General features: G+C 41.2%; 1 protein-coding gene across 8 annotated transcripts in view; it reads right to left on the bottom strand.

Annotated features, from left to right (window-relative positions):
* LNX1 (ligand of numb-protein X 1) overlaps nucleotides 1–26,970 on the bottom strand; it is a 364,589-nt gene that overhangs the window by 70,246 nt on the left and 267,373 nt on the right. For 6 of the 8 annotated variants that reach the window (XM_073342023.1, XM_073342024.1, XM_073342025.1 and 3 more), the window contains one exon: nucleotides 19,036–19,514. In XM_073342023.1, the coding sequence (XP_073198124.1) occupies nucleotides 19,036–19,427 (392 nt within the window). In that variant the 5' untranslated portion in view covers nucleotides 19,428–19,514. Of the gene's footprint in view, nucleotides 1–16,103; nucleotides 16,255–16,949; nucleotides 16,995–19,035; nucleotides 19,515–26,970 lie in introns of those variants that run through there. The other 2 variants (XM_073342030.1, XM_073342031.1) reach the window with 2 other exon arrangements.

Below are 26,970 nucleotides of genomic sequence, written 5' to 3'. Positions count from 1 at the left end.
GCTGGCTCTGCCACTAACTAGCTGTGGTACTTTGGGAAAGTCATTTTGCCTACCTGTGGCTGTCTCTCCTCAGGCCGTCTGTTTTATCTATTACAACTGAAAGCTCTTTGGGGCATGGACTGTTTCTTATTATGTGTTTGTACAGCATCTTGCACTGATCTGAGTGGGGTTCTATGTACTACTGTAGTACAAATACTAATAGTGAGGGGAAAACACTCCTAGACCCCTAACTGTACGGAGAGCATTGTCATGCTATTTCAGCACTTCTACCGGGAAGAACAGAGGGCAGTGAAAATAAAATCCATGACTTTTTGAATTCCTAATTAGCTCAAGGCTTTGGTTGATTTATTTCATTTGCAAGCTAGCTGAGCTGGGAACCTGACACATTGTCTGGATCTACATCCAAATGTTGCCAATAGTTCAAGGGTGCTTGAATCTGAGGTTCCACTTCAGGATCATTGTTCATCTAAACTAGTTTGCTCATCCTAAGTATTAACAAAGTGTCATTGGTTTGAGAGGTCTGCTAAAAACTAAAAAGAATTTTTTTCTCCAATATGAATAGTTTAAAAGACCTGGAAATAGCGTTCTTCGTGAAGGATGGCAGAGGAGGGGAGAATGATAACAACAAGAGCTTCTCTGACACAAGGGACCTTGGATGGAACAGCTGTTATTTTTTGGAAGCATTAAAAGAAAAAAAAAGTGTGATGGGAGGTCATTAGCAGACACCACAATAGATATTTCCAAGTTGATACTTTATATACTCAGATTCTTTTCTTTAAAATGCATCTCAAGAAGGTCTGGGTATGACAAACTTTATGTGTAATGAAGGGAGTTTTAAAAACAAATTTGATTCCATGGGTGAGTCATAACCATTCATCATCAGATCTCTTAGGACCAGGTTTGCCTGGGTGATCAGCACAACCCTGGGCCTCAGCAACCTCCAGCTTCCATTACAGAGACACTGGCAACTAGCATAGGCAGGAGCAGCCTGATCTAACCCACTGTCAGACTTCCTTAACTTGCAGCGTGTGTACGCGGGGAGATAATCCCATTTAAAAAAAAAAAAGCAGCCTAGGAGACAGCATTTTAGCACCTCTTGCACCATTGTGCTGAGTACTTCTTGGCTGAAGCTTAGGGTCCTCATTGGGAAGTCTCATTTTTTGCCACTCCCACTCAGTCAGCTGTGCTGCTTTATCAGGAATATCTAATTTAAAAGGGACTCTTCTTAAATTGTAACAAACAATTGTCTGAAGTCAGAAAGATATGGTGTGTGTTTCTAACAGGGAAAGATAAATATATACAAAAAAAATGCAAGAACTCACAGCTACTTAGGAACTGCTTTAATTCCTGCCATCCTCACTAGGGAAAGGAAAAGCTCATGGAGTCTGAGGTCTGTGAAGCTCACAAGCGACTATTTTTTGCGTACACAGGATCTGCAGAAACAGGAGTTTGTGAAACTTTACTTATGTAATTTAAACTCCTTCATTCCTGCACCTCCGAGAGCGATTCAGTTTTTAAAAGTTAATGTTGTTCAAGCTAAAAGGGAGATAGAGGTACCTTGCTCTAAAAAAAAGCTTGCATTTTTAAAGAGGGGGTGTGCATGTGTTCATACATATGCAACTATCCACATGCACAATGCCTGTTTCTCCTCTCATTTACTCTGGTGTAAATCAAGAGTCATCTCACCAAAATCAGTGGAGTAACACCAGTACAAAACTAGTGTAAGTGAGAGAAGAATGAAGCCTACTGATGAGCCTTTCTTCCGCTCACTGCTACATTTTTCAGTTTCTGTGTTTGAGTTTCACTCTACCCACTCCCTGCTCCATTTTCACACTTTTTTCCCCAGATTTCCCTCCCCACACACATGAATTACACACATTCATTTTTAAAAACAGTCTCTCCTAAGGGAAACACAAACTCAAAAGCATCAGAGCCACACTTCTGAACTCACAAATTTCAAGTTCTCCCATCCTCAACTGTCACAGCTAAACAAGTAACTATTATCAAGGGCCAAATTCTCCCCTCACTCGTCATGCCTGAATTTGGCCAATGTAAAGGCACTGAATAAAATGGAATTATTCCAGATTTACACCAGTGTCAGTGAGAGCATAATTTGGCCTTTTATTTTAAAAAGAGTCCTATTATTTGTCCAGGGTCCTTGTATCTTTCTCTTCCATCACATAGCCAAAGTGCAGTGTACTCTATTGGGTACACTAGATGGTATTAACCATCAGTCATACCACTACCAGTTGTGGGCAGTTTGGAAACCCTTCATTAACCATCTTGTAAGAGAGGACAAGGAGATTGAATGTGACGTGGTGTGAGACAGGGACAGGACGCAAAGGAGGGCTTCAGGGAGGAGCAGAAATTTAGTTGAAGCAAGGACAAGAGGAAGATGATTTTGGCAGAAGCATTTTAGATAGACAGGATAAGGAGTGAAAGCCAGACCGACTGTAGTTAAGGTAATCAAGGCAAGATATGACTGTGGGGTGAACAAGGTGTGGGGAGATTACAAGACATATCTGAGGATACTAAAGGGAAGTTTTTCCTCTCAGTTTATTTCAAATGTGAATGTTCTCTCTAACTCAAAGTATCTGTAAGGTATAAGCTGCTACCTACCTATACCAGGTGTAGGTAAAGTTACCTATCTAAGAGTGGGACTGAGAGGATTAATTAATGTTTAATTAATGTTTATAAAACACTTTGAAGAGGTAGAGACTTAAGTAAAGTGCTACATATTATTTAATCTGTTGTCCTTAGACAGCATGCATACAAATTAGGCTCTATCAGTAAAGCAGAAATCTTTGGTCTGTTGACTACCAGCTATCCTGGTGCTTGAAAGCACTACTAGGCCCAGAATCATGCTAGGATTTTTTTAATTGTTTGTATTTATTGGGGATTTGAAATAACTGAGGTGACATCAAGTACAGATTAAAATTTGCATAATCATTAGTTGACTTTAACAACAAGCAAAGAGACTATCACAAATCTTTAAAAAGCATTTTTTAAATAGCTGCTAGGACAAGCCCTCCATAATACTGCTGCAAAATGAGCACAAGGGATGAAACGCAGTGTTAGCTGACAGATAGGACATTGTCTAGGGGAGGGGAGGAGGCAGGGGAAGCTTTCCAAAAGTGTCTAGTATGGATTATGGTTCATCATCTGTACAAAAAGGTCATTTGGTCTAAATCTCCCTTTACAAACTTCCTTTCTTCATTCAGGTCACATTACTGTTAGTCAGGCTTAAAGTCTGAAAAAGCCAGATCCTTGAGCTTTACATTTATTTGCTTTGTCAGCTCTATGTATTAAATGCATGTTTAGATGGGCGCTATATATCTTATTAAATGTTCTGTCCTGTTTAGCTCTGATCTCATCTGATTTATTCTGAATTCAAAGACTATGACTGTAAGTGCCTTCAAACCTACAGATGCTTAGACTACTGGGGACACAGAACAAAAATGTGAAATGTACCAACCATTACTGTCCGATCCCATTATGCTCATGCCTTGGAAGGATAAAATAAGAATGCACTGGAATTCAATCTCTTCTATGGGGAGAAACTGGAAGCAGAAAATCTCACTTAGAAACTATGTGCGCTTAAAACCCCTGGAAATGACCAAGATAAGTAAAACGTACATATAGACTACATCAAATGGGGGACTGCAGACAATTAAAACACAGCACCAAAGGAAATACATACACATTCCTAGGGACAGATCTTTGGTTCATGACAATGCATAGTAGCTGAAAAACCAGCAGAACAGAGGATCACCAGGTGGTGTAGAGCTCGCACAGCCATCTCCTATAGCCCTTCATGAAGAGGGCATGGCCAGAAAGCTGCTGTGTACTGGCAATCCTGGGGCACCCAGAATGGCCCCTCCTAATTTGAATCAGGTACACATATTAATGCAATCACCCCCCGTGTATTTATGCAAACAATTAAATGTAAAGTGGATTGCACTTCCAATCTCCCCCCCCTCGCCAAATGGATTCCAATGATAAAATAACCACAGTAGTGCCAATAGCAAGATAATTAATGCTGCATTCATGCCATCCATGGGGAAGATAATTGTACTCTATCTCTTTTTCATGAAGACTCTAGTAGTGCGATCGTAATGGTGGTTGTTGTAACTATTAATTGGATATTAGTATACCAGTGAGATACTTGCCAAGAGTTTAAACCAACATTACTGGTGATTACTTCTTGGGTGTTGGCCAACACAAGTCACAACTACCTCTTGAGATTCCTGTTTCACAGAACACTACTGCAGAACTGGTTCTGTGAACTGTTGCATTACTACATGTGCTGTACACAGTATGTGTGCTTTTCTGCATGTAATTTAACTCATCACTACGAGCTCTGGCATCTATTAAGAATATTAAGCAGAACAATCTTACTTCTTACTCATAAGTTTCAGCCCAAACATTCACCACCACCTAATAGGAGCACAGTATACTCATTACCTTCAATGGGCCGCCTATGAATTACAGAAGTTACAAATGAAAAAGATCTATTGGATCATCCAGGCCATCTCCCTTCTATACAAGATTGTTCAATATGGTACAGTTTCTAGTATTTTGTATAGTCTAGTTTAAAAAGTCCCAAGTGAGGAAGCCTCCACTACTCCCCTTGGGACATTAACTAAAAGGTTAAAATAATGTGAAGCAATGGAAACAGCTACAAACATGGTTGTGGAGAGCTCATTTTGTTCAGAGTATCATCAGGTTGAATCACCACTAGGTTTTGCGGTCTGTTACTATCCAATATTTGAGTTCTTAGCCATTTTGACTTCACAAATTACACTCATGTGGTGTACAGCTACAGTAGGACATGTCTCTATGCCATGCCAAGAATCCTAGACCACTGTGATATCAGAGGTAACTCAAGCAATCACCACTCTTGCACTTCAGCTAGTCTGCAAGCAACAATTTTATTGGTTGTATGAGGAGACTGCACAGATGGTGGATTACTCGGGCCACCTGCCACACTCATGCAACAGGATGCCCTTTCAGCTACTCGAATACAGTAAGTCATAAGACATACTGGGAGGTGGACCAAGGCAGGGTGGGAACAGGATAGTGCATGGATCCACTGGCCATTGCAACCGATGGACAAAGACTACTTACTCTGACTGGGAATCAGCCACACCATCAGAGGCTCATTCACCTGCACGTTTACTAATGTTATATGCCATCATGTTAATGCCATCATGTGCCAGCAATTCCCCTCTGCCATGTACATTGGCCAAACCAGACAGTCCCACGTAAAAGAATAAATGGACAAATCGGACATCAGGAATGGTAACATACAAAAGCCAGTGAGAGAACACTTCAATCTTCCTGGACATTCTATAACAGATTTAAAAGTAGCCATACTGGAACAAAAAAACTTCAGAAACAGACTTCAAAGAGAAACAGCAGAATTAAAATTCATTTGCAAATGTAACACCATTAATCTGGGCCTGAATGGGGACTGGGAGTGGCTGGCTCATTACAAAAGCAGCTTTGCCTCTCCCGGAATTGACACCTCCTCATCTATTATTGGGACTGGACTACATCCACCCTGATCGAATTGGCCCTGTCAACACTGGTTCTCCACTTGTGAGGTAACTTCCTTCTCTTCATGTGCCAGTATAATAATGCCTGGATCTGTAACTTACACTCCATGCATCCGATGAAGTGGGTTCTAGCCCGCGAAAGCTGATGCCCAAATCAATCTGTTAGCCTCGAAGGTGCCACCGGACTCCTTGCTGTTTCTGACTGGGAATGCTACTTCCATGCTCTGACAGCAGTGGCGTTCAAGCAGCAATACTGCTGCTTCTCTAGAACCTGGGAGAAAAAAGGACCAATTTCCTCCTCTCCCACCTTGACCCCACAGGACCTCCCTCAAGCCAAGCCCAGTGGCTCGGGCTTGGCACAGGAAGTTTTAAGGAACTTATGCCTCCTGACTACAGTGGATAAAGACAATAGTCTGCCTGATGATAACTAAAGTGCCTGACTGCCTACAATCTTGGGGAAGGCAGGACATCATCTGTCAGTGAGGTTTGAGGTATTACAAAAAAATCCCCAAACCCAACTATATGCAACATAGAGGAAAAATAAATATTTGGATAACAAGGTCCTTAAATCTAACTTAGCTATAGTGGGTTCTATACACTTTGTCACAGGATGATTGGTTATAACAGATGAATTTATGGTATCTTAATGATGCTCCTTCTGTATAGTAGTAGTTTTTAACCTCAAGCCATTCCAGCAGGATGTTCCTGAATGTGTTTTATTCTACATTTTGCATCAGTTGTCAAAATAGCCAATGAGTCGAACAGTAAATTCTAGGCATAGTCGCAAAGCAGGGGGCTGGACTAGATTACCTACTGAGGTCCTTTCCAGCCCCACATTTCTATGAAAAGCAACTTCATTCTATGAAAAGCAAATTCTATGAAAAGCCAAATTCATCCTTGATATAACTCCACCGAGGTGCAGAGATGAATTTGGCTCAGTGATTCAAAAAACTGATTTCATATCCTTTGATCTATCATCTAAAACAAAATGCAGCTATAGGACTCAAATCCTTTTGTAATTAAAATACATGAATCACCATATTACACCCTTCTTACTAATATGTAGGCTTGGAAGGATTAGATTTTTATCAGTAAGTGTCAATTTCACCAGACATACACAAACTGTAAAAAAAAAAATTTCCATTGACAACAATCAAAATGTACAGATAGGTAAAGAAAGAAAAATGCTGTTTGGACACTTATTAGAGTCTGATTTGAGGATATTTACTTTGTATAGTGTCGTGATGTTGGCTGCCCCATAATTTCTCTCAACTGTTAATGTTTAAATTGGTAAAAATCTAAAATACTTTAAAACAAACATCAATATTATCCATCGGAATTATAAAAAAAACCCTGAATTCTGCCAAGCCTAGTGATACAGAATATTTCCACTGTAGTGCTGATTCAGCAGAAGGGATCAAATTATGTCTTCATTTACAAAAGTTCATTTCTAATGAACCTCAAACATACTTTCTACTTTATTATCCTAATGTTGCTACTTGTGTTGCTATAAAGTCTCTGCCTCTGTATCTGGTGCTGTTGGTGTCTTTGCACATACAATCAGCCTGTAGCTCAAGGGGAACAGTTTGGATACTTGGTCACACGTCAAGACGCTGAAAATCAATTCTAAGCCCTGAAAGATAGAACTACTCACGGAGAAGGTCACTAAATACAACCAGCTGCTCTGCAGTGCTACAAGCTTAAAGGCAGATCCTACAAAAAGGTCATGTGTGTGTGCGTATTGGACACCCAACAAGTCCATCCCTCCCCACTCTGTTTTACTACTGTAAGAGGGACATACCCATAGGGGACCATAAATATTTACTGAGTAGGAATTACCTTATATTGAGCACATAAATATGGGATACAGAATGTTGATCCCTGGTATTGCAGGATAGCAGAATTCTGCCTGATTCATCAGAGAAAGATCTCAAGATTAAAATATCATCCTTGTCATGCTGCCAAGGTCAGTGATAAACTGGGTTAATTGTAGTAAAGTGAGGCTGCACAAGTTAGGCCTGCCTATGTACTGTACCAATGCATATTAGTGCAAGGAAGACTAGGGTAATGAACAGGGCCAGTTTTAGGGGTTAGCAAGTTGGGCCATTCAGCTTTTTCTTTTATTTTCTGGGCAGCCCTCATTATGAATCAGTTTCTTTTGCTTGGCAATACCCAGCCTGCACCTTCTCCCCTTCATTTCCTGCCCCATTTCAATGCTCGATCTCTTTCTCTAGTCCCCTCCCATCATTTCTTGAGCAGGTCACCTGTTGGGAACTAGCTTCTGATAGGCAGAACCAAGGTTTCGTTAATGCACAGGTTATATAAAAGGGGTGTGCAATGCAGTCTTTTCAGGCAATTTACACAAAAATCCAACATAACTGAGGCATAACTAATTCATGAAAATAGAGCTTTGTACCAACTGCAATTATGGCATTATCTTTTCAGCTTGGTGTGGTTTAACGTTAGCAACTAGTGCAGGTTTTACTTTTGGCTACAGAAATATTTACCCTAATTGATGTTGTCTGGGAGGGGGCTTCTCAGGGGTTAAGAGCCAATTAGTGCACCTGCGACGGATTGATTGCCTCCTGACCTGGGTGGGGTGAGGCTGAGGGCGAGTTAGGTAAGGATCATTAGGTATCTGGAACTTATAAGGAAGCTAAGGGTACTCAGTAGTGGGGAGACTGGACTCTCCTGGGAAGAGAAACCCAGAGAGCAGCTCAACCCAAGAGGGGCGAGTTCAGCAGAGAAAGAAGAAACTGGGAGGAACTAGGGGGAAGGCGGAGGCCTGAGAACCAAAGGGAGGTTGTGTTAAGCACAGGTTTCAGGGAAGCTGCACAAGAGGGCTCGGGGTAGGAAGCAGCCTAGGGAACAGAAGCACACCTGAAGCAGCAGACCTAGCTGTTTAATACAAGGGGCCCTGGACTGGAACCCAGAGTAGAGAATGGGCCAGGGTTCCTCTACCAGCCCTGGGGAAGAGATGTGCAAACCCAATGTAAGGAATACTGAGCCCAGGGTAGGGCTGAAGATTATCCCAAAGGGCAGGCCATTGAATCTGCCAATGGGTGGGCTGAAGGCTCTTATGTTGGGACATTTTGTGAACTTTCATACGGGATCTTTATGTGACTTGGCCAGAGGGCAGAGACAAGGAAGACCTGGTGAAAGGCAGCCTGCAGGAGGCGCCAGATACAAGGGGCCCTTGCAGCATCAACCCTGACACAAGGGGGCGCTACAGGTGCTGAGTATACTATTTTACATAGCCTAACATCAGCATTTCCTGAAACTGTCACAGAAAATGTACACAGCATCATCGCAGATCAGATTCTGCCTCCAGATGGCAGTCTTCAGCTACCAATGAGGTAAAGGGGAGTTTCACACAGGCACCAGATGGTAGAATCTGGTTTGATCATTTTCTTCTAAACTATTCCAGATACAACAACCTGCCTCCTACGCAAAATTCCCTGGTAGAGATCTACAGGAATCTATAAAAGATAAGTGTTGTTGTCCCTAGTGTAATCTTACTGAAGTTAACAGCAATATACCTTAGAAATAAATGTAGCCCAATACATTGTTTTTTTAAAAATGGCCCTTACCTGTGTTACTAACAATATTTAGCCATTATATAGCACTCTATATTTTCAAAGCATTGTATCGTCACACGTTTAAAAGGACGTAGAGGGGTATGGATGCAGAAAGTGGCACCAGCAATATGAGCCAGTGTTGGACTGTCCTGGGAGGGCCTGAAGAGCAGCCACGTGACTGGGTGGCATCACACCATCCACCAACGGAGGGCACTCCCTTCCTGGTAGGAGGACTGCTATTGGTCAGTCACTGGGATTGGCTTGCTGCTGCCTATAAAAGGCAGTGTCAAGTGGAAGCCGCTCCTTTCTGCTCTGCCTCCTACCCTGCAGCATTGTCTGTAACAATGTGTCCTGGAGAGTTAGTGGTGCAGCACTGCTGACCCCAAATGTTCAAAAATCGTGAGTTAGCCCCTGTGCCCCCAAACCATGACATTAGCTTAAAAATCATTTAAAAATAAATAAATAAGGGTTCTTTTCATTTTCCTTATGCTTTTTGAGTGGTGCTCTGAGGTCACATTCTCAAACTTTTTCCTGCAACCATGAAGAATAGAAATTTACTTTTAAAAAAGAAAAAAAAAAGACGAGAGATTCTCTCATAATCAATTTAGTCCAGGAGCTGGGGCTTTAAGTAAAGCATCAAATAACTCTAAAGTTGGCAACACAGAGTTTGGGATCTGCTCACTCAGCCCCACCAATGTTATATCTTTACTCTTGATAAGGCAACTATACAACAAGACATGTTGTTGGAAGCTGGATCCATGGATGCACTGTCTGTCTTTCTGAGGACTTTCTAAGGTGCCTGGAACTCAGGTGTCTAAGTCAGGTACAATTTAGGAGAGCACTGCTTGCGTCCTAAATGGCAGTTTTCTCACAGCATAGTGTTATGATTGTTATGATTTCCCACTGATGCAGCATGGATGGGTCTGCCAGCCTGTTTCGGTGTTGCACAGGTTAGATGCTTAGTAGTATTAGTACCATGCATGGGGAAGGGGAGGATGCAATAATAGAATTGCACGGCTGCAGCAGTTGTGACTCATTGCTCTGATATGTTAATCTTTTAAAATCCAATTAAATAAAGTTACAGCATTTTGAACATTTTGGACCAGATTTTGCAACCTTTATTTGGGCTGGTGAGCATTTTATTCATGCAAGTAGTACCAGTGGTTTCAATAGGCCTCCTTGTGTGAATAAATGCTTACCAATGTGTGTGAGGGTTGCACAGTCTGGCCTCTTCTTTGTACTTTTGCATCTGCCCTGTTGGTCTCCACTCTCAGCAGGAGAGAGCTGCTGATGAGAGGAAAGGAGCAAGTCCAAGAAAAAAGAAAAGCAGTTGAAGAGTGGCGTTGGTAGAGATAGAAGGTTAAGTCACAAGGGAGGAGCGGGTAAATCAAGTTAAGGAGACAGAACAGATACTAAGCAGAGATCAGGACTGGAAAGACACACCACGGTGAATGAAAGGGAGAGTCAGAGTAGGGCCAGACACCAGGTAGGGGTCATCACCCTCAAGCTGGGGGAAGTGACAGCTGCTGGAAACTGTAAGAGATCCCAGGAGTTTGGTGGAAGAATAACTAATGGGAGGGTGTGCTGCTCTAGTGAAGGGGTTGGGGAGAAGTAAAAAGGGAGGCTGAAAATTTCCAGGCCCTATTACTCATCCATCCTGCAGTAGCTGCTCATACAAAGTGGAGGGCTTAGAGCCAGAAGATAATATCCAGATCAGGGGAGGCCCAAAGAAGATAGAGACAGGAAGTCTACAGAACCAAACAGACTGGAGAGATTTTTTACCAAAGACACCAGAGGCACCAAGTTTCCAGCACAGCCCCTTTCGCAAGGCTGTAGAGAACATCTGAAGCTAACAAACACAGTCCAAAAAAATAGCTATTTCCTCTTTGTTGGTCCTCAGTTTTGTTTTTTTTGTGATCCATCCAATTCTAGTACACTGGAAATAGGACTATTTTAATTTGTTTTGGGCTACTAATTCAATGTAAAGGTTCTCATGGTTTCTGCTCAAGAATGATATTTTCTTTTGAACCTGGGCCTGCATCACATTTCTGTTCCTTAAAAAACTAGAAATCTTAATTCTGGGACAAATTTTCCTCAACCAGGCCATTTGTGTGTCCACAGTCAGTGGCATTCACAATTTTTTGATGCACTAGCACTCATGTGCGAATGGGATTTGTGTTTATAAATTCTGTCAGAGGTGACAGTGAATGCAATATGTACTGCACTACGGGCTTACTCCTGTGCACCTTAGCTCCATCCAGTAAAGCACATGTGCTTCTATTTAAGCATGTGAGTAGTCCCAACTCAGCGGGGTGCTCACGTTCTTAAAGTTAAGTGTGGTTAAGTGCTGTGCTGAATTGGGGCCAGAACTAAGAACTTGCATCCTGTAGAACTAAGCCCCAAAGCACCAGTCCTACAAATACTTACACTGAAAGTGTACAATGCAGAAATTGACCAGTGCAATAGTTAGCCTCCAAACCTTTAGGATCAGGATTAAGTTCACTCATGGTGGGGCTACTCATAGGTGCAAAGTTGCTCACATGTGTAAAGTTTTGTAGGATCAGAGCCAATCCATTGCATTGGCAAGTTGTGCATGCACAAATACGGGACCTTTATTGAAAACATGGGCCTTTGGGCTTATTTGTCTTGAAACCAATCCTTTAAATTATGAAATGATTTTTAACCATCATCTCTCATTTTGTAAGGAAGTCCTCCTTCTCCTAGTAGCTTGATCCAAACTATGCTTATGATACATGAAATGTATCCAAGGAAACTAGAAGACAGCTGTGTTTGTTTTTTAATTCGACAAAAGAGAAACTTTTGGAGGAATAATTATCCTAAAAAAATGAAATGGGAAACCCATTTCAGTTAATTTGGTGAGGTTATTCTAGACTTTCTAATGCAAATGCTAAAAGGAATGCAAATTAATTTTCAGCACTACACAAGAAACAGGTAAAAAACCATGTCTTCAGCTATAAAACAATAGATTTAAAAATATTTGGGTTCAAATTAAATTGTGCTCTGAAGCTGGTCAATTAATGGCATTGGCTAAAACCAGGTGCTGTGTAAACTTTACTACACAGTACTCAATCCTGTCAACGGTTATTCCAGTCTTGCCAAACCAGCCGAACTAAATGGTCAAGTTAGGCTAAAACCAATAAACTAATTCTTTGCATGGCTGAAAACAGTTCCTCAGAGGTAAAAGTAGAGTAATTCTCACCAACTGGACCAGCATCCTTCCCATTGTCATTTTATTTCTAGCAGGTTTAGTTAGGGCCAGATTTTTTGATGCCTTTATATTGACTCCACAAGTAGTTCATGCCTTTTACTTAAGGAATGCTCTTGTAAAATGGCTTCATGTTAATACATGATTTACATCGATGTCCACATGTTTTGTTTCCAAATTACTAAGAAATCCATCCTCATTCAGAAGAACTTCTTGAACCCATTTATTTTTAAACAGTGCTACTATGTTTTATCTAAGTGCAAAAACGTTATCCCCTGGAGTTGCTTTGCCAGGAAGCAGAGGAGGGGGAGTGGATCCTCAAAACAATGCAGCTGGCGTGGGTCTCCTATGGCTTCCCCTGCATGGATTTCAGGAGTTGTGTGGGCTTGTGTGTCACCTTCTCCCACCACTCCTCTGAACAACAGAAAGGAGACTTGGCATGGGAAACTTCATGGCTTGCCCTTCTAGCACTATCCTAAGGGCTTCTCTGCAGGATGAAGCAATCTGGTCTAATAATAAATCCCAATAATATTAAACATCTGTCAAATATTCTGGAAGAAAATGAGAGCAATATGTATTATGTGTCCTAAGGGGAGGGGACATCCTCCCTGGGGAAGTGGTTTCAGTGGTGGTGACTTCAACGGGAGATTGACATTTGCTCACCGAGATTACCTGTAACTACCAAATATTATTTTTTCCTAATTTGAACAAACTGCAAAAAAGTAGAGAGCTAAAAATGACAACATCCCACACTCTACCCCAGGGAAATCCCAGAGAGGATGCTTCTCCTGGGCTTCAGGGACAAACCCCCTCCCCCAACACATGCAACCCTGCAACACATGCACCATTATCTTCCCACCAACATGGTCCCAGATGAAGGGCCCCAAGCCCCTTTGATACTCCTCTCACCAATATCCCCTCCCTCAACTATCCCAGAAAGGAGAGGTCTGAGTCTCCTCTGCTCTGTGCTCTACAATAGCCTTCTCCCCATCTTTGCTCCTCCTATACTCTGCTGAAAGAGGACAGCCAATCCCTCTCCATAGCTCAAAAACATGTCTCCCTAGAGGCCAGAAGGGACTCAGGGCTGTATCATGATCCCCACCCCCAAAAGATCATCCATTCTGCTGTTGTGTAGAACAAAACCTGGCATTCCTACCTTCAATGCCCCTTTCCTGGCTTTCTTGAAGCTTAGTACCTAGTAAATTATGGTAGTACAGGGTGATATAGAAAAGAAGATACAGGGAGGAAGAGGGAGTCTCCTTACTGCTTCATTCTCTAGCTCTTGTCCAATGTGGACCTTCACAAGACCTTCATCTAGCCTCACACCAACACCAACTCATGCTCAGAGTGCACCAATTTCTTCCTTTGGCAGCCACTCCTGTGCTGTCCTGCCCCCTCAGATGACGCCTTTTTGGTGCATGCCAATAAAGTGAGTTCCGACCAAGTTCAATACTTACATTGGCCTGCAGCCAAAAGTGTAGGTGGTGGTAAATAAATATTTCCACTTATTGCAATCTAATTTCCAGTGACACCCATAAGTTGAACTGTTGCACACAGTGATGGACTAACTCTTTCTGTTGCCTGTGTCAGGGATTAAAAATGTTGCCTGCCCCCAGCCTGGCCCACTAAAGGGCAGGGGGTTAAGAACTTGCCTACACAGCCTGTAGACTGTCTGTGGTACTGATACTGAATTTGTCAAACAGACAAATCTTTAAGAATACAGAAACACACACTGGAAAATGTGTCCAAGTAACCCAAAAAGCAACCAGCAGGCTTAAAAAATTCATGCAATCTGATTAAACAGACTGAAAACAGCATTTCTCCCTTTCAACTACTGATGTTACAGTGGGCCTCGAATCCAACCCGTATGTTAACAGAATATGTCACCGACTGAGCAGTATCCATCAGTAGCCAACACAGAAAAACAAAGAGGAAAAATTACAGCAGCCAGTCTAAAACTAGCACAAACTGCCCGATGTCCTTTTGAATTATGTCAAAGAGAGAAGATACCAACCAATGCTCCTGTATGTTAAAGAAATAGTCTCCAATCACACAATCCATACCCTATCCTCAGTGATTTAAACTACTCTTTTGTGGCTGGGATGTGTTTCAGTCCAGTTCCCAGGGGACTAGATGCGCATCTCCCATTTCTCATAACTGGAGATGCACGTCCAATTCCAGAGCCACTGGGCAACGAATGTGTGTCTCTACAAGAACAGCTAAATAGGGTGACTAACATTTTTGTTGGCTGGAAGGTTAATGTAAATTGGAGATGAATAACTACTGTATATAGCAGCCCTTTATCCCTGTAAAGCCAACGAACCAGAATTCCCCAAGAAAAAGCAACAGGGGTGTGTGTGTGGGTGTGTGTGTGTGTGTGTGTGTATACACAAGCTCTGATTAATCTCATCAGTTTGCTTTCCTGGAAACTGCATGCCCCAGATGCCATTGTTTCCATTATAAATGTTCATCTGCTCCGGTTTCTGCTTGAATTTCTATAGCTTGCTTTGCTTAAGTGATTTATTTTTTTAATGAACATTCTTAGCACAACCCTGATTTTAATTTAGCATTTTGGCTATGATCTTCTAAGCCACATTCTTTTTAATATTTAAAAAAGACTGTACGAGTTGGAATGAGCAGAAATCCTGAGTAGCACCATAAAGAATTACTGAATTATTAATAGCTGTCATGCACATCAAACAAGATTTTCAAAAGGGGACTTTTTGTTATCTCAAATGCTACGAGTTTGGTATGAGAGCAGAGACAATACAACCACAAACACACCCTGTGGATTAAAACTGTTCTTATCAATTCCTGAGCAAAATAAGCCACTTCATTCATTCATCTCAAGCAACATGTTGAAATTAATAAAACCTATTTTACTTCAGACCATATTTGCTAATATTCTTATAATGCATAGCTATATTTAACTGCATTTAAACAGCACCTATTACTATTGCATCTAAGCATTAAACTAGCATCATTTATTGACCACGCATGAAGTGACAGAATATTTATTGTAAGCTTTGGCAAGGTCAGTTATGTTTTTAACACACTGGATGATGTAAATTGGATCATTACATTTAAAATAGGCAATATTAAAGAGAAAATAACATTCTGCTATAGGCAAAAAACACAAACATGGGGGATTTCTTTCCTCTCATAAGTGAACTATGTATGGGAAACAGTTCTCAACGATGGGGTGTTTTACCAAAGGGGTGCAGATTTACACAGAGAACACATGAGCACACACACAAAGGGTGTGTATCTGAGATCCCATGCTCTACTCTCATCTTCTGTTTGAGTCTATTTATGGACAGAAAAGGAGACACAAAGGGGCAAAAAACCCAACAATCAGAAACACCAGCCCAGAAAAGCAAAGTTGACAAGGAGACAGAAAGACTGCTTCGCTCAGCTTGTCTCAGCTGCTTCCATATTTCAAAAGTGGAAAGCGTTAGAGAAACATCGCTATTATTAGTCCTTCCAATCAGATGCAGGCTGTGTGTGGCATTGTTTTAAGCCTTTGGCAAGATGCTTTGTAGTTACACACGCATCCGATGAAGTGAGCTGTAGCTCACGAAAGCTGATGCTCAAATAAATTGGTTAGTCTCTAAGGTGCCACAAGTCCTCCTTTTCTTTTTACACACACACAGGTATTGCATACCGAGAATTTCCCCATTAAAAAGACAATACATAGACACACACAGAGACCACAACAACAGCACGACTGTGAGTACTCACAGCTCTGAGTACAGGAAGTGCAGATTGCCCACATTGTCTATGTAGTTTGCAGGACTTAGCCAAGGTAGGACCAGTAACAGAAGAGCCTTCATTTTCAGGGTAGGGCTGGCACTGCTGCTAGGTTTTCTCCTTCCCACTTTTTCTCTGCCTGCTGATGGGACACAGAACTTCAAGCTCGTCAGCCAAACCCTTTCTAAACGAGCCTTTCCATTTCAACACAATTGGTAGCACATTATGAATCAAATTTAAATCCCTTAAACGAAGCTATGCTGAAAAATCATTGACCTGTAAGAAGATTACTTGATCTGATTCTCAGATGGGTAGATGTGAGGGTTTAGGGACAGCACAGCATGGTTGGCGAGATAGTGACTTATGCTGCAGAGCAGGCTGATGCACAGGAAAGAGACCTGCCTCCTGCAGTATTCAGAGTGGTTCTTCAGAAGCAGCTGGTACATTTACATCACTGGCCAGAAGCAGATGGGTTATGAGCTAAACTGCATCAGAGTAGGGTGCAATAGTCTCAACATGGCAAATGAACCTCCCTCCCCGCTGCAGCTCCAAAGCAAGCAATGTAGGATGACCACACCTTTTTAAAGTAAAATACCACAAAGGAGCTTAACTGACTGAACTAGAATCAATAACCAATCTAAATCCTCAATATTCAGCTAGATGTTTTTGTCCAAAGGTAATTTAAATATGAACCAAGGACACGTCTTCTCTGTCTTTTTAAAATACAAATAACTAATTTTAAATGAGAATGTTCTTAATGCATGTTTGTGCCGATTCCAGTTATAAGCAATTAAAGTTCTCTTATTAAGCACCAGCATAAATATGCAGGAAACTCACCTTGTCCTATCAATGATCTCATCTGTTATAAAATGAAAGCTCCCTCCTTCTTGCTGAGAAAAAGAACAAGCCAGAGACTGATTTATAAAAGAATGTGGCAATAGCTGGCTACACTGATGACTCTAATAGAATCCACTTTGATTTATTCACTGAGAACAACAGTCACATTTAGCGGAGATTTCAGCCTGGGTTTGAATTGCTCCCTCCACAAGGATCAGACTACTTTATTAGCAGAATCATACACCTTTCCCCCTCATATTGATTTGCCAGTGCTAAACAGAATATTGCCATTTCAATCTGCGTTGTGCCTAGATGAGACAGATTCCCAGTTTGAAGCACACGCAGCCCTTCGTCTCCTGTACTATTATGAACTGGAATTCAGACTGCAAGTGGGGTTTCTGCACCTCACTGGGCTAAAGTAGTCATAAGCAACAAAGAGTGGTAGTGATAATTACCAAATGGTTGTATCTAAACAATTAATACGCTTCCGGGTATCTACAAATATAGGGTTTGAAAGTCCCATAGGAAGGTCATTCTCGTGTAGGGGCAAGGAAACAGCCAGCTGGTACTCATGAAGTTTCCTCTTAACTCTTCCTTTGGGGAGGGGTGTGTTTGTGTGGGTTGCCTCATGACCTCATGGAAAGTGCACTGGGTTTGTCCCTCAAAAACTGTAGATTACCCAAGTACCATCCACAAAGACGCTCTGCTCTCTCTGCATTTCCTCCTATCTTTTATCTGGCCCCTGGCTCTATTGTAACTCAGCCCATAGAATCATCCTCAGGAAACAAAGTGGGTTCCACATGCAGGGGGGAACCAGTTAAATGACTTGTTCAGCATTAAGTTGTACTGGGTTGGCCCACAGGTTTCAGGGGTCAGGGAAAGATAGCACTAGATTGGCCAATACTGTCTCCCCACAGGCCCACTTTCTCCAGATCTGCTGAGCTGGAACCTCGGGGAGCACCTGTGGAAGTTGTCTGCTTGGTCAGGCGGGTAGGAGAAAGGAAGTAGACACATGCTGTTGAGCCAGTTATTATACAGCCAGAGTACTATTGTTAGTTCACTGCTATCACTATTAATACTCTTATCTGAGGCATGAAAAAAGTATTGGCCAAAGGTTAAAACTCTAAGTGACACTGCTAAGCCATCCCCCTTGAAAGAAAGCTAAAAACAACACAGAACATACCACAGCTGATCAAAAAAACAATCAGAACCAGGAAATTAAAAAAAAGGAGGCGATTAAATCATGAGGTTTAAGATACCATCAGAGTGAGCAATGAAATCTGATTTCAGAAGTACATGTGACCAATATGCAGCCACAAATTATGGTTGCAGAAACACTAAGGAACAAGCACATGCATGTTGGGGGCCCATATTTTAAAACGTCTTTCAGTTTTGACAACGCAAAGTTGGCCAGATCCTTGGGTGGTGTAGAGCAGGATAGCATCATTGAAGGTCACAGGTAAAGGGCTCAAAAGCACCTTCATAATTTAGTAACTTAAGTATCATTTTCAAAAGTGACTTAAGTACCTAAGTGCCACTGACTTTCAATGGGATTTAGGCTTCTGAAGTGCCTAAGTCATTTCTGAATTTGGGCCTGAAGTGCTTTTGAACATTTTAGCTGATATGTTTTCTTCTCAGTTTCATATATAGGTAACTTTTAAAGAAAGAGAAGGCAATTTATACTCCCTTATAGCAACTACAAAATATTTAAGATATCCCTATTCCTAATAACTCAAAGATCATTTTGGATGATTAAATACACACTTTTACTGTATAACGTACCATGGAGATATCCTCCATGATCAACCCCAGGATACTGCCCAAAAAAGATTGGTGTATTAGAGTTTGTTTGTTGTAGAGCGGAGAATAAGAATATACTCAAATGAATGGTCAAAATTTAGCCCTAACTTAACTCCTTTGAATACAATGAGCTTATATCAGGGCTGAATTTGAGAAATCTGTGTTTAAATTAACTGTCCATTATAAGCAGAGTGTGCTGGACTCCTTTCAGATTACTGATGCTTTCAGTCCCTTCTCAGACAAACAAATAAGCAAGCAGAAAACAAAGGTTGGCGGTGGGACTTACCCAGTTTTGAAATGCTGTTCAAGGTCACAACGTTGTAAAACCTCTGAGCAGTGTTCTGTGAAAGGGCAGCTAACCATTAACTTATCCAGGAGTTTATTTACTAGTATGTTGGACTTTCTGCAAGACTGTAGAATCAAAATTTTGCGATCCACAGGGCAGAAGTCCTTTTCCACTAGGAAGTTTGTAAGGCAGACTGTGCAGTAGGTGTGACCACAAGGAGTGTCCAGTGGCTGGATCAAAGCTTGCAGGCAGATGTGGCATATTAGATCATCATCCACTTCTTCTGTGTAGCTGTACAGGTGGTTCTCTTCTGGTAAATGTGGTTGGCCACATGTGATACATAAGGGTTGAGGGCTCTCCTCCGCTTCTTCTGACAAATCTTTTTGACTCATGATAAGATCTGATGTGATGTAAAACAGAGCAAATAAAAACTGCACTCTATTTGGAAGAATATCAGCAAGTTCTGTGAGACAGCAATCCTGTAGGAAAAAGCCAAAGAATTACATTTTGGGGTGGTTGTTTTTAAACATCATTTATGATTTATCTGGATGTGCTGTGCCTTGTAAGAAAACGCTTTAGTGATTTTTACAGAAAGAATGCACTATTAACCATTAGGGCAGGAAAATAAGAAAATGAGTTAACCCCATAACTTATGTTTTTTTCTTGCTTTCCTTTATCATCCCCTCTCTGAAAAAGGTATTCCTGCGGAGGGGGGGGGGGGGAAGAGGTAAATAGGGAGAAGAGGGGAGAAGGTTGCAAGAACTTAAGGTTTAAAAACATTAAAAAACCCACCATAAAATCAGAGTCTGAGAACTTTAACTTCTCCATGATACCTGAGTTTAAAGCAGGCAAGTCAGCTGATTAGTTTTTCCCTACAGGAAAACTTGGCAGTGACAAAGCAGCATGACACTGCATGTAGAAATATCATTAAGAATAATGGTTACCTCCCCTGCCACCAGTCCAACACGGAATGGGAAGCCACTTGTAAACTAGATGTAAAGGAAAATAGTTATGTTCTGAATTAGCACTACACTCATATTATATGCTGCACTTTTCTGCACTAAGAAACTTTTATGAGCCTTCTTCTAAACGTTGCCTCAGCTGTAGAAGAAAAGAACAATAGGCATAAAACATATTATCTTTCAAACAACTAGTGAGCAAGACTATCTCCTTATAGAGATCTGAAGGATGGATCTTTGGGGCAGAAAATATTTGTAGCAATTAATTATGATCCGCCTTCACTGGATTTACGGTGTGTACTTCCACGGTCTTCAAAAGAATTACTTCTGATCTACCCCAGCATGAGATGAGAATAGGTCCTTTATATTTTTATTTAATAGCTGTCAGTCACAATCCAGTTTCTAGGGGAAACGTGTCATCACCAAATCTGGACACCCTATTGGCAGTCACAGAGACAAGAGGGATTGAATGTGAAGAATTAACTACCCTCCAACCCCTAAAGATGAAGCCATGGTTGTCTCAGGCATATTACTAGAGCAGTTTGCAGAAGGGCTGCATACTGCTGCCCACGCCTGTTCTGTAAATAAACCAGATGATATCAGTCTTCAGGGCTGCCAGTCCAGCCCCTTTCACAAACTATACATTTACTTTTACAAAAATGCAAAACATATATTGGTCCAAAGGGAAGTATAACACTATATACTACAGAGAAATGCAAGTATAAATATGTTACAGCCAAGCATCATCAGGGGTCTTGTTTATTAACCAAAACCAACAAACATGAAACTCAATCTTTTACTTCTCCAATTATATGAAGATTTTACAGATATTCGCTCTCTACACAAGAGTAGATTTTGCCTACCATAAATGCTGCACTAGCTAGCTGCAGCAGGACTGATTAAGAAAAAACATAAATGTAACTTTTAATTTTGTGTTTTCATTTTTAAACTCCTCTATCCCACCATCAATCATCCCTCCAAAAGAGTCAACGCTGTTTTGGGTTCCATATTTTGAGGTATCATATCACAGAGCATGGAGGTAACAGCCTAAGACTTCGGTGAGACTTCCCCATGGCCTACTGTATATAGGCCCCAATTCAGATCAACCCTTGGGCATGCTCTTAAGTCCCACTGAAACCAATGCGCTTAAGTGCTGTGCTGAATAGGGGCCTTAATTTTGAACACTGCATTACCAAAAAGATTAGATATATTTGTAGGAATTTAGGAACTGGAGGGATTGACTATGAGGAAAGATTTAAAGAACTGAATACATGATAAGAAAAGGAGTACTTGTGGCACCTTAGAGACTAACAAATTTGTTAGTCTCTAAGGTGCCACAAGTACTCCTTTTCTTTTTGCGAATACAGACTAACACGGCTGTTACTCTGAAACCTGAATACATGATGTTTACCTAAGCAACATCCAAGGGTCAAGGGAGTGTGGAGAGGAAAATTTTCAAACTTGGGTGCCTACAGTTCGGCACGCAAATTCATATTCAGGCCCCTTAAGAAATTGGCTCCATTTTCAGAAATGCTGAATGTCTCAGTTTCAGGATAACTGTACCTATATGTTCCACCACTCTGTGGTCCATCCCAGGAGTGCCCAGTCAGGCCTCAGGTCTCCAGCCATCACCTGTCTCTAGGCAGGGACCCTTGTCCCATTCTCTTGTGACCAGGGGTTTTGAGGCTCCCTGCCTTACACTGTGACTTTCCCAGCACTCTTATTTGAAAGGCACACAGCACGTTAAGTGTTAGAGCAAGGATCAGTATTCAGCACTCCAGACTCCCAAGTTATTACTCTAATCCCCAGAACATGTTCCCTTTCTCTTCCATGCAAAAGAGTTATCCAGTTCATATTAGGTTCAGCTGGAAATGGTGTTATATTTCTAAGTGACTGAACTTATTTTCACATGACAACAGAGAAAGAGATTTATTGCTTCCCTAAGCCCACATCCTCGTGTAGTAAGAAAGATCAGCAAAACGCACTGCAAACAAGTGTAGTTGACACAGCCCTCTAAAGTGGCAAGGTGTTAAGATACACTGGCAGACTCTTGTGGTAGAGACTGTAGGCAGTGGTATGCCATGGAAATTACACGGCCTGTGTCAAATACAGGGGAAATGCTAATGGCTGTATTTCTTTAGCATATCCTTTGTAAGCAGATTCAGTACACAGTATTGTGCTGACTGGAATGACTTGATCTCTTGCTATATTAGACAATGGTATGGGTACTATGGAAATGGTTAAAACAAAGAGAAAGTGAGACAAAATCTGTCCTAATTTACATCCCACACACCCCTGGAGTCCACTGGGCCCATCATATGTATTTCGCATGGTTATGCAGTACACTTTTCCTTCATCTGATTTATAATTATTAATAAGTGTGTGGCTATTATACCTGAATGTCTAAAGTATATATAACTACAAGTACTTGCTACTGTGCAAAAAATCAGAACACTAACTTAAACTCGTATGGCTTACCTGTGATCACCCTATATACACAAGCAGGCCTGTTAAATCATTGGGTCTGCTCATGCGATAAAACAATCAAAATCTGGCCTTTAACAAGAGATTATATTATCACTTATTTTTTATTTCAGGTATGGAAAATATTTGTTTAAAAGGTTCCAGGAGAGGGAGGGATTAGTCTGTGATATTTACAATAGTTTGGATTTATAGTACTGTGTGGTCAACCTCAATAATTTACTTCATGTCTTCTTTACTGGCATGATGTTAAGCTAGTGTCACTGATTTTCTCTTTAAATATGTGTGAAAATTAACCAAAAAGTTTAAAAGAAAAATATTTTAAATTACTCTGAAACAATGACTCAAATATTGGGTGATTTTTTTCACTAATTGCAATGAATAAAAATACATGATTAAGAAGCACTGTATATATTGATGGCGGCTCACAACCATGCTAAAAGACAGCAGGCTTCGTTCTGATCTCATTTGTGAGATTATAATCAGGCCCAAGATTTCTTCCTCAAGGACTTTACAGATCTTCCATCACTGAAGATAATGAGGGTGCAATCCTGGCCCCACTGAAGTCAATAGGGAAACTCCTGTTGACTTCAGTGGGGCTAGGATTTCCCCCCTGGGAATTTTGCCATTGTCTTCAACATGGGAGTAGGCCCGGGCCCCTAATGGCCTGATTATATAAACCTTATTGCCATAACTAGTTAACGGGACTAGTTGCATGAGAGAGTGTTTGCAGGACTAAGCTTGTAGAGGGCACATCTATATTCCAGCTGGGAGAGAGCCATCTAGCCTAGGTAGACAGATTTGCGCTAGCAGAACTCGAGCTAGCATGCTAAACATAGCTGTGTAGATGTTGCAGCTCAGGCTCTCAAACCCACCTGATCCCCATTAGCTCTTTTGTCATTGATTGTCCTTTTGTATGTCTGTACAGCGCCTAGCACAACGGAGCCCCAACTTTGCTGAGATAAATAATAAATAACATAGAAAAATAATATGTAAATAAACAGGAACAACATATCAGACACACTGAGATGATACTCAGGGAAATGATATAAACAGCAGATGAAGATAGGACAGCATCATCCAGGAGATTAATGTTGGAAAGTTTTGCAGAAGAAGGATTTTTTTTCTTATTTTGCTTTTAAAGTTTTATACAACTTCATACCACATTAATATTTAAAGTTGAAAGAGCCACGCTAACTGAGAATGGTTCTAAAATGCTGAATGAAAACATCAGCTTGCTGACTTCAGTCATTGCAGATAGTCTTAATACTGAGCTAGTTTTTTAGATTGCACTGAAATGGAAATTTCCTTTATTTTTTGTAGGGTATTTTGTATGTTTGTTCTATTAAAAGAAGGAGAAAAGAGGGTAATAATTGCTAGTCAAGTTTGTAAATTCCATAATTCAGATTCGGTTGGTTTCATGACTCCTGAACCCAGCTGCCCTTGACTAAACAAGTATAACCAACACTAGGGGAATGTGGATCTTTGTCCCTACCTAGTGGCTGGTCCCCAGAAGAGGGTGCAAGTTTATTACAGCTGCCAGCTAATGCAGAGTTACTCATTTGGCTAAAATTGTAGTGACTCATGCATTTTGCACTGTAATTCCAGGGTTCAAACCTCACTGTCAGCCCAAAGAGGGTCAGTTAATAAAGTACACAGGAAAAATACCCCATAACTGTTATTTTGTAACTTATATATAAAAACACCACAACTAAGAATTTTACGCTTAGTGGACATCGGGTTGAATACCAGAATAACTGTCTGGCACTAGTTAAATTGATTCTAATATTGCTTTAATTAAGCAACATTTATTATTGCTATTACACAGTATTCTTGTCAGCAAGTTAAAGAAGTATGGGCTGGATGAATGCACTATAAGGTGGGTAGAAAGTTGGCTAGATTGTCGGGCTCAACGGGTAGTGATCAATGGCTTCATGTTTAGTTGGCAGCTGGTGTCAAGTGGAGTGCCCCAGGGGTTGGTCCTGGGGCCGGTTTTGTTCAATATCTTCATAAATGATCTGGAGGATGGTGTGGATTGCACTCTCAGCAAATTTGCGGATGATACTAAACTAGGAGGAGTGGTAGATACGCTGGAGGGCAGGGATAGGATACAGAGGGACCTAGACAAATTGGAGGATTGGGCCAAAAGAAATCTGATGAGGTTCAATAAGGATAAGTGCAGGGTCCTGCACTTAGGACGGAAAAACCTAATGCACCGCTACAGACTACGGACCGAATGGCTAGGCAGCAGTTCTGCGGAAAAGGACCTAGGGGTGACAGTGGACGAGAAGCTGGATATGAGTCAGCAGTGTGCCCTTGTTGCCAAGAAGGCCAATAGCATTTTGGGATGTATAAGTAGGGGCACAGCGAGCAGATCGAGGGACGTGATCGTTCCCCTCTATTCGGCATTGGTGAGGCCTCATCTGGAGTACTGTGTCCAGTTTTGGGCCCCACACTACAAGAAGGATGTGGATAAATTGGAGAGAGTCCAGCGAAGGGCAACAAAAATGATTAGGGGTCTGGAATACATGACTTATGAGGAGAGGCTGAGGGAACTGGGATTGTTTAGTCTGCAGAAGAGAAGAATGAGTGGGGATTTGATAGCTGCTTTCAACTACCTGAAAGGTGGTTCCAGAGAGGATGGTTCTAGACTATTCTCAGCGGTAGAAGAGGACAGGACAAGGAGTAATGGTCTCAAGTTGCAGTGGGGGAGGTTTAGGTTGGATATTAGGAAAAACTTTTTCACTAGGAGGGTGGTGAAACACTGGAATGCGTTACCTAGGGAGGTGGTAGAATCTCCTTCCTTAGAAGTTTTTAAGGTCAGGCTTGACAAAGCCCGGGCTGGGATGATTTAATTGGGGATTGGTCCTGCTTTGAGCAGGGGGGTGGACTAGATGACCTCCTGAGGTCCCTTCCAACCCTGATATTCTATGATTCTATGATTATGAAACTAAGCAGTTTCCTGTGAGTGGCCATCCTAATCCAGCATTTCACAGTAACATATCCAGTAATGTTCCTTTGCATTTAAACACCATCTATCATATTGACATACTTGGCATATTCAGTCACGCAACCTCAGTACCTCAGGTGTGGATGGAAGCAGCCAACTGGCATTTGGGATGCTGTACAACCATAGTAGAAAACCATCATACATTGACCCCTGCTCTTACAATATGCACCACACACTCTTTAATATCCACAAGGAGCAGAGGGGTGCTTTCATTTTTAAGGTCTTGATTGGAAAATTCACATAGTAAATTGAATAGAATTCAATTTATCCACCTACAGGCTGAGGGGCTGAGTCAACCCTCCCTAGATCTGACCCTTTGCTCCCAGGGCAACAAAATATTTAAACCCTGATGTTTAGACCAATAAAATATTCTCTCATTCAGCTCTTTAAAACACAATTCCTACTATGCATACTAGGGCTGGTCAGCAAAATCCCAACAAATTTTTGTCGTCAGTTTTTACCATTCATCAAAATCAAAACATTTAGTAGAGATTTTTCAATTTTGACAAAGTTCTGATGTGACCCTGGCAGGAATCCAATAAAACCCTGACTGCCGGGATCTATCAGAAACCTGCTTGGTTTTCTGGCAACTTGCCTGCTAGGCTCCTTGGCTGTCTGCCTGTTGGATTGCCTCTGAGTTAGGGATCCCAGGACTTCCAGGGTCCGTGGCTCAAGGGCAATCAACCAGGCAGACTGCTCTAGAGCCAGAGCGCCATTCCTTTTCTTGGAGAATTTTAAAATTTTGGTTTTTGTTTCACATCGGGAATCAAACATGAATATCAGTAAACATGGATCTCCAGAGTGCCCCTGGTGATTGAAGCCACTTTAGACTGAGCAAAAAACCCTAATAGCACAGTACTGCAAGTTAATATCTGCAAGTTTTTAAGCTTTAGATCAAGCTATGAAACCTGACAAAATCCATACTGCGCCTGCAAGTAACTCAAATAGCACTGAACCAATTTCCTTGAAACATGGCTTATTTTGTGGATCTCATTGAAATGTACAAAATAAACAGAGTTGGATAAATTAGTTTGTTGAGTTTTGTACACAAAGTTTCTGATCAGAACATAAGGAAACATTCTCTTTCTCATGCGAGCACACACCCTTCTCAAAAAGCCTGAACTGATTTTATTGGCATTTTCACAAATACAAAATTAAAGCTCTGAGATCCTGGATGGAAAATTTCAGCCTCAAAATAAATTATTTAAGAATATTAGGAGCAACTGAACAACATATGTGGGGTGAAGGAGGGGAAAAGGGGGGTACAGAACAAAGAGAAATACAATAAATAAAAGTTACAGTTAATCTTTTACTGTGCTGTTACTCACACTATGATGAATATAAATATAAATGGACTTACCTTGACAATATGTAGTACTTCTGATGAGATTTAGTTTTGTTACTTGTACAGTTCAAATGGTGAATAATTTGAAAATATTCCACCGCTGGTATAAGAAATAATTCGAAGTTCCTATTTCTTATACA

This window comes from Lepidochelys kempii, chromosome 4, assembly GCF_965140265.1.
Source record: "Lepidochelys kempii isolate rLepKem1 chromosome 4, rLepKem1.hap2, whole genome shotgun sequence".
NCBI classification, from domain to species: domain Eukaryota; kingdom Metazoa; phylum Chordata; order Testudines; family Cheloniidae; genus Lepidochelys; species Lepidochelys kempii.
Note: the sequence above shows the minus strand (reverse complement) of the source record. Positions and strands in the feature narration are given on the sequence as shown.